Source organism: Neophocaena asiaeorientalis, unplaced genomic scaffold, assembly GCF_003031525.2.
Source record: "Neophocaena asiaeorientalis asiaeorientalis breed wild unplaced genomic scaffold, Neophocaena_asiaeorientalis_V1.1 scaffold362, whole genome shotgun sequence".
Taxonomy (NCBI): domain Eukaryota; kingdom Metazoa; phylum Chordata; class Mammalia; order Artiodactyla; family Phocoenidae; genus Neophocaena; species Neophocaena asiaeorientalis.
Window position 1 is genome coordinate 3297832 of NW_020175700.1, and position 15458 is coordinate 3313289.

The following is a 15458-nucleotide window of genomic DNA, read 5'->3' on the forward strand; positions in this document are numbered from 1 at the left end:
CTTTTTTCCAAGCAGGTTTCTCTCTCCCCGGTGGGCACGTGGAGCCGAATCCGATGCCTGCCTGCAAGCATGGACGTGCAATCTTTATGATCTGCGTTTGGATAATGGCCTCAATGGTGGTAACATACTTATATTAGGCTGAAACATAATAAATTGCCTACACTCCCTCATGTTTATCTACCACACCACCCACCAAAAAAAACCCAGACAATTTAAAATGATTCACCATTGACATCTTTGTATATATCCATAATTAAAGGTTCCACCTTCCACCAAACTGGAATAGTTTGCAAACTATTAAAGCTTTAAAATTACATATTTCTAGTCTGCTCTATAAAGAGGTGTACACAAATGAAAATTCCCGTCTTTTTAATATTTACTGCCAGAATCTACGACCCACATATACTAGTCAGAAGTTCATCAGCGAATCTTGCTGCTGAGCGGAACAGAGGGGCAGGGAAAGCTGGGTTGAGCCGAAAACCAACCAATCTCACCGCTGCTCCTGCCCCGCGTGGAGAGCAGGGTACCCAAACTTGGAGGAGACCTCGCGCTAGAAGGTCTCCCGCGGGCCCTGTGGTCACCCGGGCGGGAGCAGTGAGTGTGATCACTCGGGGTTTACGGTGAGGGAAACTGAGGCTGGCGGCCGCAGGGACTCCTCGTGCCCATTGTGGGGCGGCCTCTCAGCGGCTGACCCTCGCCCCGCTCGCTCTTCGCGCCGCCCGCCGCCCGCCCTCCTCAGGATTGAGGAAGTGCGTCTGGCCCGGCCCGGCCCCGGCGCGCGGCCCGAGGCGCAGGGGCGGAGGGCAGAGGGGCTGCCCGGCCCCGATCCGCCGCTGTCCTCCCGGTCCGCGCGCAGCCCCGCGTCCCAGGCGCCCGCGGCCCTGCCCGCAGTCGCCTCAGGTAAGTGCTGACCCGGCCCGCGCCCCGTCGTGGACCCGCCACCTCCTGCTGCGACCCCGCGTGGAGCCCTGGGCCCTGCAGTCCAGGCCCGGGGCGCGGGGCGATCCTGGGCTCACGGCCTCGCCGCCTCCCGCCGCGCTCGCGGGGTGCCGGGTGTGTGGGCCCAGGCGGGGAACCCGAGGCCTCGCGGGACGGCACCGGGGCGGGGGGAGCAGACACCAAGCAACAAAAGGAAAATACACCAGGACGTCTACACATTTCCTCCACTTTGGGAGAAAACCCCTTGCTTCAAGTTGGAGCGGGCCGTGCGAGCGCGCGTGTGTGCGGGAGTGTGAGTCTGAGGGTGTGGGTGTCGGAGAGGCACTGCCCGGGAGGCTGTCTGCCGGCACGGCCTGGCAATGCAAGACGGCCGAGCGCCTTCGCCCTCTTCGGAAAGTCCGGTGCACGCTTCTCGCCCGAGGGTCCGGATAAAACCCGCCATCTCCTTGGTGGTCTCTGTGGCCGACCTTCCAAGGCGGGGGCGCAGATGAGCGCGGTCGGGGGTGGGGGAAGGCTGGGGTCGGAGGGAGATGGTAACGGCGGAGTATAGGGATCTCTGCGGTCGGTCCACCCTGCTCCTTCACGTTCTGAGGCCATGAAGTTTTTCTCCCACAAGCACATCCCCCTGCAAGGATCAGAGAAGTATAAAAACAGGAGCGTGCAGTTTTGTTTTTAGCGAGCCTCTCACCAAATGCACTGTTTTGAGAGTTTGCTACTCACTCCCATTGTATTCAAATTCCTCGGGCATTAAAGGGGCAACTAGAATATACAAGATTTTGAAAAATGTTTAACATTCAACTCCTTTTGTGGTCTGACTTATCTTTGTTTATGTCCTGGAAGAATAAAAAATTAAGTTAAAAACGTACAAACCCCACACCTAATGTGTCCCTACAGGAGGTTTGGGGATCTGCCAAACCTCTCCCTCCCCCAGGCTTCCACACCTCAGGGAGTGGCCCGTAGTAAACGCAGATGCTCAGATAAAAAACGTGGGAGCTGTCTTCCATCCCATTCCCTCGTCCCTTGAATTCAGTTGTTAGCAAGCCCTGTTGGGTCTACTTCTCACATATGTCCAGATCCATTCCCTTCCTTCTCACCACCCTGCCTAGTGCAAGGTACTAGCTTCTCTTTCCTGTACAATTGCAGTACTTCCCGTCCCCCACCCCACCCCCATTCTCTGTTTGGCAGCCAGAGTAATTTATTTTTTGAAAAAAGGTAAATTAGAGAGTGTCTGTCCTCTGCTTGGAACCCTTCAATAGCTTCTTCTTGTGCTTGGCATGAAATCCAGAAGAACTCCTTCCCTGCATATCCCCCAATTGATCTGGCCTCTGCCATCTCAGACCACCTGGCCATTGCCCCACCCAGCCAGACAGCCACCTTCGCCAAACCCAGCCTCACTCTCACATCCCTCTCTCTATGTCCTTTGGGTTGCCACTGTCTGTGTTCCTACTTTATCTGTTTAATTACTCCTTTAACTTACCTGGAAGTCTCTACTGGCACTCCAGGTGTCAGAGACTCTTCCTATGTGCCTACCTTGCTCACTGTTTCATCTTTACTCCCAGAGTTGTCCAGGAGGCACCAAATGCATGCAGGTATAGAGACTGAATGGTGAATGGACAGCCTTAACTTATTTGTGACTTTAGACTCATGAAGGGCTTCTGTTCTCATCTGGGATTGAGAACTACACATTTCTCTGGTTTGTAGCTCTGTAGTATTTTGATGTCCACAAATGCATTAAACACGTTTTGTAGGCAAACCAATATTGGTCAAGGGATGCCAATAGTGCAAAGACTATGCACCAACCAGCTCGACCAGTCTTTTCAAAAAAGAGCTGGATGATAAGAACATTTCTAACACATTTCATTTGCAAGTGTCTTCCAGCTCTTTGGCAGTGGCAGCCCTTTCCAAGCCTCCTGAAAAGACAACTGAGCAGGTTCAGGATGTTTCTTCCATGTCAGAAAGTTTACTTACTTAACTGTGTCCTCCCCACCAGCTGTAAGTTTCATGAACTCATGAAGCTCACTCCCTATGGAAAGGTCCCAATAAAAACATTTGTAGAAGGAATATCAGGTTGCTTTTTTTCTTTCCCATCAATGGTGAGGTTTTAAAAATTATTAAAATAATTACTATTGCAGGACACTTCCTGAAACCCTCTTTAGGATATATATACTATAATGTAAAGAAAACATGTAACTTGCAACCATTATTTGTTGCATTGATCGGAACCCAAAAGAAGCAGGAAGAAGCAAAGATCCTTTAGAGGGCAAAGATTGAGCAAAACTTGAGTTACTTCATCTTAAAACTTCTACCTTAGAGTCTAAGCCAAAATACAAATTATAACTGAAAAACTGTTCCAGTGGCAAAATCCTCCATTGGTAAAATGATTTTCAAAAGGAAACTGAAAATGAAAAGGGGAACAAAATGGCTGGGTGAAGGTTGGCCTAAAATATTCTTAAGATTTTTTTTTTAACTTAAAAACATATATGGTAAGACACTTCTGTTTTCAGAAGGAACATCTACTAGCGTTTGGATTTTTTAGGTGTTGTTGGGTATAATTTGTAGCTGATATTGAGAGGCGTTTGAAAGCAGATAACAACTGTGCGCCTTCGTTTCTGAATGTTGCTGTGTGATTTGGAGCCTTTATTTTAAAATGGAGATTCTGTTTTGCTACTTCTCCCTGTCCCCTCTCAAGTTGATTTTCCAGGTTTTGCAATTTACAAAGCTTTGATTGTCTCCTAAGTAGTGTCCAGATTGATCATTCCTTCCTTCCTTCTTGGACTTTTCAGGCTCCCAAACTTCAAACATGGATTTTCCCAAGTGTGGTTTCTCTAAACCTTTTGCTCTTTAGTTCGGAAAGGTGCAGGCTCACAAAGGGCAAGACCTCTGGTTCAGGGCTTTCCCAGCCCCACCTCCCCTTGCCTATAAGAGTACAGACCACCTGGGCCAGGGGCCTGATTTCCAGGCTCTAAGATGAGAAAGTTCCGGTGCTCTCACAGCCTTGTTCCAGAGCTTACTCAGTGCCCACCCTGTTCAGGGTACCTTCTAGAACCTGCTCACTGGGGAGACAGTGGGTCTGCCCTCCAGCATTGATTTTCTGAGCTTGTGTTTTTTGGGGTTTTTTTTTCTGTGTAGCATGTGGGGTCTTAGTTCCCCAACCAGGAATTGAACCCATGCCCCCTGCATTGGAAATGGGGAGTCTTAACCACTGGACCACCAGGGAAGTCCCCTTCTGAGCTTGTTAATCAGAGGGCAGGTGGGAGACCCTGCTGGCTTCCCAGTCCTCCCACTATTATTGCAAGTAAGAACCACCTCCAGTCCTGTTGTAGAAAGTATCTGCAGAAACTTGACCTTGCTGGAAATCTCACAGCAACTGGGAAAAGTTGCCTGGGTGCATGTCTGTTTTTAATAGATGATGTTGTCTTAGGCATCATTTACATGACCTTAATTTTCTTTTTGGACTACACTATCACCCTCTAATTCAGAGTTGTCTATCTCAGAGAACAGCTGCTAATTACACCATACTTTTTATGTCTGTACTATAGACTCCACATGAATGCTGGGAGAGACACATGCATTTCATATGGTCATCCCTTCCCATTGTGTGTTTCACCCTGGGCCCTGCCAAGTTGAGCTTGGATCTCACCCTCAAGGTGCTTCTGGTCATTTGATCAGCATAGCAGCCTGTGTCCTTGTGTCAGGGACCCAAGGTCAGTGGGAGCCCAGCATGTGAGAGCAGTGACTTGCCTCATCACAGTCTCCTTAGTCTTAGGAGATGTGTCTTAATCTAACTCAGAGTTTCTCTGGATAATTTTCGGCTGTGAGCGGCTGTCCTGTGTGCTGTAGGATGTTCAGCAGTGTTCCTGGCTGCTACCTGCTAAATGCCTTTAAGCACCCCCACCACCAGAGGTGACGACCAAAAATGCCTCCAGACATTGCCAAAGATCCCCTGGGGTGGTGGGGGCAGGTAGAATGTAGGAAGCCCCTTTCTGTTATCTCCCAGGGCTCAAACTGACTTGGGTTCATAACCGGTACCAGTGCCTTCCAGACCCTTCCTTTGAGATTGCTGCGTGCTTACCTCTTTGTCATTACGTGCCCACCTCTGGGCTTCCGGGAGAGTCTGTTCTGGGCAAAGGGAAGCCTTGTTTTGTGTATGTGTGTGTCTGCCCCACCCCAACTGGAGCATGAGCCCTGCAAGGAAGGAGCCTCATTTGGTTGTCTTGGTGTCACCGTGCCGGTGACTATGAATATGTGTAGATGGAGCAGTGATTGAGCCCTTTACCAGTAGGTGTTCTACAGTTGTTTGGAGTACCCGGACTCTTCTCAGGCAGATTGGAGAAGCTGGGCAGATTGGAGCCCAGCTGTGAGGTGGGGTGGGGGTGCTCTGTCTTTTCATTGCCACCATCTGACCGGGTGTGACTGGATAGATGGAATGTTAAGAGAAGTGTTGCAAAAAGGGGGAGGGGGAGCACCAATGCGTATTTACGTGACCGTATAAATAAGTATGTGCTTGGGTGCAGGAAGTGACTTGACAGTTAAGAAAAGCTTTCTGACTTGATGTTTTTTCACCACTAGGACGAGACAGCTTTCCACTCAGCCATGACGCTGTGTCTGTGACTTGGTCCACCCTGGACTATAAGCCATGACTTAGTCCACCCCTCAGGGAGCCGCGGCTGCTGTGACCACTGCGGGAACTGACTGGGGAGAGCGGCCACCTCGAGGCTTGATGGTTGGAATGTCTCGGCGACCACCCAGCATGTACTGGTGTGTGGGGCCAGAAGGGTCAGCCGTGTGTCCAGGACACGCCATGGAGACCCATAACAGCGGTAAGGGCAGGGCTGGCCAAGCCTGCTTTGCATGTTCTACGTACGAACAATGGGTTCTCAACCAAAGGATATAAATTGCCAATTATTTGATGAATTGTATGGTTTTTCAATATAAAATATATCGTGGGATTCTCACTAAAATTCTAAACATTGAAGGAGCCATGGGGCAAAATTTATGTGGACTTAAGATTTATATGGATCTTAAGAATCAGGGCATCATTTCATGTTTGTTAAAAAGATTTTTTTTAATGGGGATTTGGTTTTGTGTTCTCACTATACAAATAATACGTTTATTAAAGAAAAATTGAAAAAAGAAAAAAGAAGTAGAAAGAGTAATCACCCAGAGTCCCACTGCCATGGGCAGTGGGCAGTTAATATCTAGGTATGTTGTCTTCTAGTCAGCTTCTCTGGGCTGCAGGGACTTTGTTTTAACTTATTTACTTATTATACTATATATACTTCAGTATCCTACTTTTTTCCCCTAACTTTGTGTCAGTCACCTAGCTTGTGGGATCCAGGGAAATATCTTATTTGGGTGCACTGTGCAAAATGATTGACCTAATTCTTACTCTCCCACTGGATGTTTTGGGACATTTGTGTTGCTTCTAGTTTGTTTGTTTTTGCGGTACGCGAGCCTCTCACTGTTGTGGCCTCTCCCGTTGCGGGGCACAGGCTCCGGACGCACAGGCTCAACGGCCATGGCTCACGGGCCCATCCTCTCTGCAGCATGTGAGATCTTCCTGGACTGGGGCACGAACCTGTGTCCCCTGCATCGGCAGGCGGACTCTCAACCACTGCACCACCAGGGAAGCCCTGTGTTGCTTCTAGTTGCTGACTCAGACCAAAATCATTCCATGCCCATCTTTTTATACATGGTTTTGAGATTATTTCCTTAAGATAGATTTACAGAAACAGGACTATTAGATTTGAATGTTTTTAAGTCTCTTTACACATATTGCTGGATTGTTCACCAGAGTTGCATCACTTTTATCCCAAATAGGATATCATTGATATCATTAACAATAAATATTTGTTAAGCCCTTAGTACATATGGGGCACTGGGTTTGGTGTTTTAGGAAATAACCTCATTTAATCCTCACGACAACCTATAAATGGTACTTCTATCCCCATTTTATAACTGAGGAACATGAGAATAAGAGAGATGTAGAAACTTGGTCAGGGTCAACAACCTGTAATGGGCAGAACTGCCCTTTGAACCCTGTCTTAGCCCTGGACTGTCATCCTCAAAGTATAGGTCATCCTGCGGGATTTGAGAGGACCTGTGGGTTTGTACCTCTGTGGAGTTAGCGATTCAATGTTGTACCTGGCTCAGTAGACATTTTGTTCAGTTACTTATTGTTTTTTCTCCATCGAAAATGCCCAAAGTCTAACTAAGGTGATATTTCTGAAAGATTTCTTTACACATAAGTCAGATTATGAAATGAGAAAAGAATTGCTTCTTGACATTGTCCAGCACTAAATGTTCCCAGAGTGTTTGACTTGCACTTTTTGAAAGGTTTTCTTTTTGTTTTTTCAGATGTATGCCTTTTTTTGTTTATTTGCGGTACGCGGCCCTCTCACTGTTGTGGCCTCTCCCGTTGCGGAGCACAGGCTCTGAACGCGCAGGCTCTGGACGCGCAGGCTCTGGACGCGCAGGCTCCGGACGCGCAGGTTCAGCGGCCATGGCTCACGGGCCCAGCCACTCTGCAGCACGTGGGATCTTCCCGGACCGGGGCACGAACCCGTGTCCCCTGCATCGGCAGGCGGACTCTCAACCGCTGAGCCACCAGGGAAGCCCTGGATGTATGCCTTTTTTCAGTTGCTTGTTAGGAAGGCCGTGTCTTATTAGCATGAGATCAAGGTGACGTGCGTGGAATGCTATTCCTGATTTTGGGTAGAACCTCCTTCCAGGGCACTCTCAGCTGCAGTATCCCATCTGCCTCTCCTCAGCAATCCGGAGGAATGATGGTGGGGGCAGGGATGCTGGGTCCTTCTGGGGCTCACTGGGTGGGTGGCTGTGTCATCTGAAAAAGCCCCAGAGGAGACTCTGCCCCGTCCTCATCCTGGTAAAGAGCGGTGGATCTCCACCCTGGCCCCCAGAAACACTGGGCAGTGCCTAAAGCTATCAGTGCACAGGCACCCCCAGCTCCACTGGAGCAGCATCCTGGGGGTATTTTTTAAAAGTTCTTGCCTCCCCACCTCCACGATCCTACTGTGCAGCTGGGGGTGAGAATCAACTGGTCTAAATGATTTGGACCAGCAAATTAGAGCAGCATTTCTCAAATTGCAGTATATACTCCAGTCCCCTGGGGATCTTGGTGAAATGCAGATTCTCATCCTGTGAGTCTGGGGGCACCGAGAATTTGCATTTCTAACAGGCTCCCAGGTCGTGCCAGTGTTCCACCAACAGAGAGGCAAGGCTGAGACCTCAAGGTGCCCAGGAATCCTCACTGACTCTTACAGTTCCTGGGGACCTGGGTCAAGGGACCCTGGACAGACCTGGAACCAGCCCTGCCTCCAGGCCTGAGGTAGGACAATGACCAGGGAATGTTCATGTGCATGAGAGGCCAAAGTGTTGACACTCCTAGCCCTCATTTTCCTCCTTTGAGGTCTGGATCTGAACTTTACACTACTCCTACAGCCAGTTGCCTCTCCCTGACAGCTGTGATCACCAGGTGGGAGGGAGCAGGCTCAGAATGGTCTTTTCTGCCTCAGGGGCCTCTTTCCCCAGTGGAATCTCTGGACTCCGCACCTCCCTGTTCTGGCTGAGCCTCAGGACACACACAAGGCTTGAGGAGCCTATGGGAATTGTGCAGCCCCCACTGGTACTGTTCTACTGCTTAGGGCTGGAAGGTGCCGACAGGGGAGGTGGTGTCTTGTGAACCCTGATGCTCAGGGATGTGTTTATGCACGGAAGAAAACACATAAACACAGAGTTGAAGAAGATGAGAAAAAAGTGACCTGAAATACATTGTAAAATTCTGTCCTATGGCTCAGCATTATGGAAATTATGAAGAAAATACAAATTTATGCCCATTCTTCAAGAGTTGAAAGGTCCCATAGGTGGTAGCCAAGGAGCTGAGTGTGGAGGGCTTGCCCTAGGACCCCCAGAGATGAAACCCTACAACACTCCCCTCCTGCTGGCAGCAGGCTGCTTACATGGCTTAGTAGCCCGACATCAGGCCCCTCCTGGCCTCTTGCAGCTACCGTTCAGCTCACCTGAGAGCAGTGAATGAGGGCAGCAGAGGACCCACCCTGCTTTCCTGCCAGGTCTAGGGGAAGACAGTGACACCACGGGGACCTGTGTGGGTACTGGGAATGCTGAATCCATTACCTGGGCTCTGGATTAAGGAGCCACTACTAACTACCTATAACCTAGAGTGATGTGTACTTCTGTCACTGTCTTGTTTAGAACCCCACAGCCGGTTTATGACTGTTTCCTTTCACTGAGTGAGAAGGGGTGGGAAGACACTTCTGGGACTCACACAGTGTGATGAGGGCTCAAGAGCCTGTCTGTGGGGTATTAGGCCTGCATTCAATTCTTAGTTCTGGGTGACCTCAGCTGAGTGGCTCAGCCTCTCTGAACCCTGATCCAGACAGACACAGAATCTTAGTGGGATGTGCCAATCAGCATCTATTTCTGGCCTCCTGGCCAGCAGGGGTCTGGGGGGTCTCTGCTGTGTGCTGCAGTCTGCACTCTGCTTCATGTGGCTCCTAACCTCCTGAGACCAGCAGGCTGGCAGGGCACCTTCTTCCCTGCCAGTTGCAGAGGTACAAGCGGGGAAAGCAAAAACATTCCATGTCTCTTAAGGCCTAGGCTCAGCGTGGCACGCTGTCGCCTCCATGCCTCTGCCCTTGGCCAAAGAAAGTCACATGGAGGAGCCCAAGTGAAGAGCTCCCTGCACGAGGAGGCCACAGCCAGGCTGTGGATTCAGGCAGAGGGGGAGGATTGTTGTCCATCATTCATGTACCATGATAGGAGTGGGTGGGCTTCAGTACTTTAAAATGGTATCTTATTTATGTATTTCTATTTATTTATTTAAGCAGCCCACAGAGCTTTTCTCTCATGAAACTTTACCTGGAGCCCCAGCCCACATAACAGCTATAACAGTGGAGTTGCTTTGATGGGCAGTCGTGGAGGGGTGGGGGTGGTGAATCCCACCGCTGATCTTCACCTTGACCGCGGAGCTCTGTGGGCCCAATTTTAAAATATCGCATGTTGGATTTCAGTTTCACAAAATAGAACTATATACACCAAGACCATAGCCTGGGAGCAGGTGACACTCAAAGAGTAGCACAGTCACTGGGGATTATAGCCACTGCTCTTTGCTTACCCATAGGGATACAATGTGCATGCATTCTTTTGTGGTTGTTTTGCATTACTTTTGCAACCAGAGAATAATATTGCAACTTATTTTAAAAATTGTTTTCTCTTTAAGTATGGAAGTTTTGTGATTAGGATCCAACCTGCGTACCTCCTCCCTCGTTGGGTGCTCATTTCCAAGATCAAATTTGCTTTAACTGGCCTCTTTCCCACGAATTTCTTTCTGGATTAAATGGGGCAATATTTGACTCCAGGAACCTGCAGCTGTGCTTCCCATGGGGCCCACCCTCTGAGTTCTGTCCCCATTGGATGAGCTGGATTTTTTTCTGCCCCACCTTCTCCCCAGAGGAGTCATGCCTCCCCTCCCCTTCCCCCCAGTCCACCAGCCTCACCCCAGGGATGACCGTTACAGACCTGATTCGCAGCACTGCCTGAGGGAAACTGATTGTCAGAAAGAGGACCAGTGGATACCCAAGTTATTCTCAATGTAGGAGCAGCTCTCTCACCTTTTAAAAATCCTTGGAAGATACCATGCTTTGGAAATAATGTTATCATTATACTTCCAAGTAGAGTTAGGAAAAGATCCAAACTTTCATAAAATGAGTAAAAAACTAACTTTTTACCTTTGGGCTTTTGGTAGTGGTCTTGTGTGTGTGTGTGTGTGTGTACTGGGTGTGTTTGTTGGTGCCTCTACCTGTTTTGACTTACACAATTCACCTTGTGCTGGTTGAGAATGGTTAACCCTTTCAGCACCCATGAATATGTGAGTGCTTCTCCAACTGCCTGTGGTGCCATGTGGGCTATGTGTGCCTGTTCTATGTTTGTGCAGCACAGTTGTGCCCCAGAAAGGTGTATTACAACCTTATTAGTACTATCAGCATTCAGCTGGGCTTCGGTGCAGGAGGAATGTTGAGAGCACATGGATGGGTTCAGAGTGTGTTAGCTGAGAGAACGAGGGTCAGTGAGATACTGGGCCAGGACTGCGGACCCAGCCAGTTTGACAAACATATCATTAGACATTCTTCCACATCCGTCTCACACCAGTCAGAGTGGAAAAACCTGTCCTGTCAGCTGAGGTAAGGCTCCTGGGGAGCAGAGAAGTGAGGAAACTTCTAGATAATTCAGGCTAAGAACGCTTGGTGAGACTCTTCAGGATCTCACCAAGGGTGAGAGGCGCTTGGACAGACATCACCTGAGGTGGTCCACATCCCCCACCTCTCTGTGAGTGGTCCTGACTTCCGCTGCCTGCCTCTCACAGCATGGACCAAAGAAGGAGAAGGAACATTCCAGAAGGCCTTCAAATCCTAGGTTTTTACATAGCTTCTTCTTCCTTTGGCTTTTTCAGATCTGTTTTGAAAATAACTTTTTAATACAAGAGCCAAGTAGATTTGCCCGAGTGGGGGCTCTGCCTGCTTTCCAGAAATAGAAATACGAAATAGCGTGACTAGGAAGTGCCCCTCCAGTGGCAGCATGCTTTCTTAGTGAGCCACTGTAGGAACTCCTACAAGGGGCAGATCCATCGTTTTGTGTGCCTTTCAGAGTGTAACCACCAGCCCACATGTTAAGCTGTTCCTGGACTTGGTGTCCTGCTCATGCCTGCTGGGAGGACACGGCTTTGCTAGGACTGTGGTCAGCAGGGTGCCCTCTCCAGCCTGGCTGCAGGAGCAGCACTGGGCCCCCCCAGGGACCGTAGCCATTGTCCAGTAAGGAATCCCTTACTGAGAGAGGTGAAGAGGAGGGAAGCTGTGTGGTGGCCTAGGTCACAGGAGAAATGGCCATGGGCATCCATCCATGTGGGAGCAGTTAACACAGCTGTGCTTCATGCCTGCAAAGTCCTGCCCAATGACAGAAGCTCTGGGTTTGATGGGGCTTTTAACATTAACCTAAATCTGAGGCTTAGATCATCTGATTATTTGTTCGGAATATGCTTGCTTACTTCTAGCAACAGGGAGCTGACTCCTTCTTGAATATTCCAGCCTTTCTGTGGGCTGCTCTGTTGGGAAGTGTGTGCTGCTGCAGAGGCCAGTCCTGTCTCCACTGCCTCTAGCTCCACCTGCCTAGGCTGATTGGCATCCCTTAACCCCTTTCTTGAAATAACTAACTTTGATGCGTTGCCCTCCCTGTGGATTCCTTTTTAGGCTGAGCAAACCATCCCACTGCCTTCAAGAGCAGGCAGCCCGCAACGTTACACATTTCACTTGGATATCACCAAGCTTTTGCCTTTTAGTCTGTGGACTAACCGTTAGGCCATGACCACCTGGGCCCAAGGGGAGAGCAGCCTCCCACCCCTTCCCTCCACCCTGTGTGTGGGGGCTCTCTGGAGCGCCCCATCCCCCCACCCCATTCTAGGTGGCCAGAGCCTGAAGTTCACCCAGGGCCTCAGCCGACCTTCCCCTTCCCATTCCCCACATTTGCCCCTGACTCCTTCACCAGGGCAGCTACTCAGTGGCCAGGAGAGGAGATTCTCTTTCCAGCTCTGTGCCCTGGCCTCCACGAAGAGGTCAGTGGCCTGTGAGCAGGTGCCTGCGTGGACGTCCCCAGGCCCCAGTGCAGAGGGATAAGGATTTTCTCCCACTTCCCTGGTTTCCTGGTCCACATCAGCCAGACTCTGAAGAAGCCATAACTGGGATTTTTATGAAATTCTTTAACTCTGGGAATTGAGAGAACTAAATAACATATAAATTATCACACCCGATAACATTTAAGTCCAAACTCTAGTATATTGATTTCACACACATATTCAGGAACTCTGATGAATGAAAATAGGGGCTTCCAATATTCCTTAGAATTCCCAGTTCTGAGTCTGTTCACCATCCTAGCCACCCCTGTGTTCAGTTCCTCCAGATTCTACTTAACCATCTTGCTATTTATTGACATTTGTTATAAAGAATAAAAGATAAAAAAGCAAAAAACAGAAGTGTACATCTCAAGCAGTACAACCCTTCCTAAGCCCATAACCCTGATGTTATAGAAGGAATCACACATTAGTTAGAAATTATATTTTCAATTGTAAATAACTTTTTAGGACTGTACTTCATTTTGCTAATTCTTGCTATGTTTATGCCTCGCAGCTTTTATGTCATCTACATTGTCCAGCATCCAGTGGCCAGGCATGTCACCAGGTGTTGGTTTAAAATCAATTGCTTACCTATTCATTTCAGGAGAACCAAAGCCAAAAATAACTTAGTTGGGGCACTTTGAATTTTTCAGCACATAGAGATATTTAAAGGCATTGAAAAATTTAGTCCATTATTTTGAATGTAGAACCAAGTGATGATGCAAATTTGAGGTTAGAATTTGAATACATTTTGTATTCAAGAATGACACTCTTCAAGTTCCTTTTAGTAGCTCATTTTGGACTTCAGATGGCCCTGTGAGCTCTTAGACAGGTGGGTGGTCACAAGTGGCCTACACCTGGGAGTTAGAGGTAGAAGAGGCCAGGGCAGACCCTTCAGGCTGTTTGCACCCCTCCCTTCTGCTCTCAGAATCAAAAGCCTCCAATGGGTGGTCACCCGTGTCCCCATGCAAACATCACCAGCACTTCTGGGTTCAAAAGCAAAAAACAAGCAAAGAACCCCTGCCTGATAGCGGGCAGGGGCCTCCCCGAAGTTATGAAAAAGTTACTTGTGTGTAATCACACACATTCTCATATAAAATCAAATGCCATCCTGCCCAGGTGACCACTGTTAGCTGAGTGTGTTTCTTTTCCATCCTCTTCCTACACTCATGTCCATACACACACAATTCTTTTTTGTGTATATTTCTGGGTTTACATGCATGACATTCAATTGTACATGCATTGTGCAACTTTTGTTTACTTGAGTGATGGAGTCTTTTTCATTTGCATCAAGTTCCATAGTGTAAATACAACAACATTTATTTAATCAATCTGCTATTAAGGTGCCTTTAGATTCTTTCCATATTTTGCTTCTTACCATAAGAGTTGAGTATACCCCAGCAGAATGGCAGGATCAAAGAGTAAGCACATTAAAAATTATCAAAGTAATACACAGCCCTAGTTAAGGAAGCAAGTGATACATATGGACTATAAGGCAAAGCCCCAGCGGCAGCTCCCAAAAGTGTCTCTATTTCCTGTTTCTGGTTCTAGTTCTTCAGGTCATCACCATTTCTCTACATAAAGAATATGCCTGCACATTTCTCTTGCTCCATCCGTTGAGACAGAGTCTGCTGCCTGCCTGCCTGCCTGCCACGATAGAGGACTATTTCTTTCCCCTTGCACCACACCTCCCAGATGCTCCCTCCCACTTAATTCTATCAGTGTGGACTCATCTCTGGGTTGCTTTTGCAACATTAAATGATATGTTCTCATTGCTATGACTTGGCCTGGGGACTCAGTGTCATCCATGTTCTGTGGGGCTCAGGAGACGCACACCTCTTGCCTACTTTTTACCTCCACCTGGTTCCCACCTCTTACTCAGAACTCTTATTTTTTTTTACTTTTTAACTTTTTTGCGGTACGTGGGCCTCTCACTGTTGTGGCCTCTCCTGTTGCAGAGCACAGGCTCCGGACACGCAGGCTCAGTGGCCATGGTTCACAGGCCCAGCCGCTCCGCGGTATGTGGGATCTTCCCGAACCGGGGCACGAACCTGTGTCCCCTGCATCGGCAGGCAGACTCTCAACCACTGCACCACCAGGGAAGCCCAGAACTCTTATTTTGAGCCCTCATTTGCCTGGAGCACATGAGTAAGGAAACTCAGAAAGGGCTGTGGTGGCACATGTGAGACTCGGTTTTCCTGAAAGCATCTTCCATTGGTCTTCGCCGTGATCCCAAGTGGAAATCATTTGCCTTTAGACCTTGGAAGAGCCTGCTCTGTTGTCCTCTGATGTGGTCTGATTCTCATCGCTTTGTGGGTGACTTGTTTTTTCCTCTCTAGAAGCCTTTAGAATCTTCCCTGTATGTCTGGTCTTCTGAAATTTCATAACAAAAGACCTGGGTGAGGGTCTTTATCCTTCATGCTGCTTGGTACAGGGTAGGTCAACAATTTATCCCTTTCAGGCCTGGAAAAGTCCTTGTATTTTCATTGATAGTATTATCTTCCTCTGCTTTTTCTCTTTATTGTTTTGGTTTGTTTGCTTTTCTGGAACTCCTGTTGCTTATCTTTTCCCTCAGGTTTTCCAGCCCTTCTTAACTTCCAGAAGCTCTTTCCTATTCTTGATTGTTTCTTTTCATAGCATTCTGTTCCTGTCACATATATGCAGTGTCTTCTTGAATTCTCTTGAGGATCCTAATAGGCATTTATTTTATTTTGATATCAATCTTACTATCTTCTCAGTTAATTTCTTAATTTATTTCTTAATGCAAATTCATTGATTAAAATAAACATTTTTATAATGAATTCCAGATAAACCAATA

The 15458-nt window shown here is 48.2% G+C and overlaps 1 protein-coding gene across 3 annotated transcripts in view; it reads left to right on the forward strand.

The window, feature by feature from the left end:
* The first annotated feature begins 767 nt into the window (after window positions 1–767).
* LRRK1 (leucine rich repeat kinase 1) overlaps window positions 768–15458 on the forward strand; it is a 120318-nt gene continuing 105627 nt past the window's right edge. For all 3 annotated transcript variants that reach the window (XR_003001378.1, XM_024732055.1, XM_024732056.1), the window contains exons 1-2: window positions 768–900; window positions 5509–5759. Coding sequence is in view for 2 of the 3 variants with exons in the window: in XM_024732055.1 (XP_024587823.1) it covers window positions 5660–5759 (100 nt within the window). In the remaining variant the exon portion in view is untranslated. The remainder of the gene's footprint in view (window positions 901–5508; window positions 5760–15458) is intronic.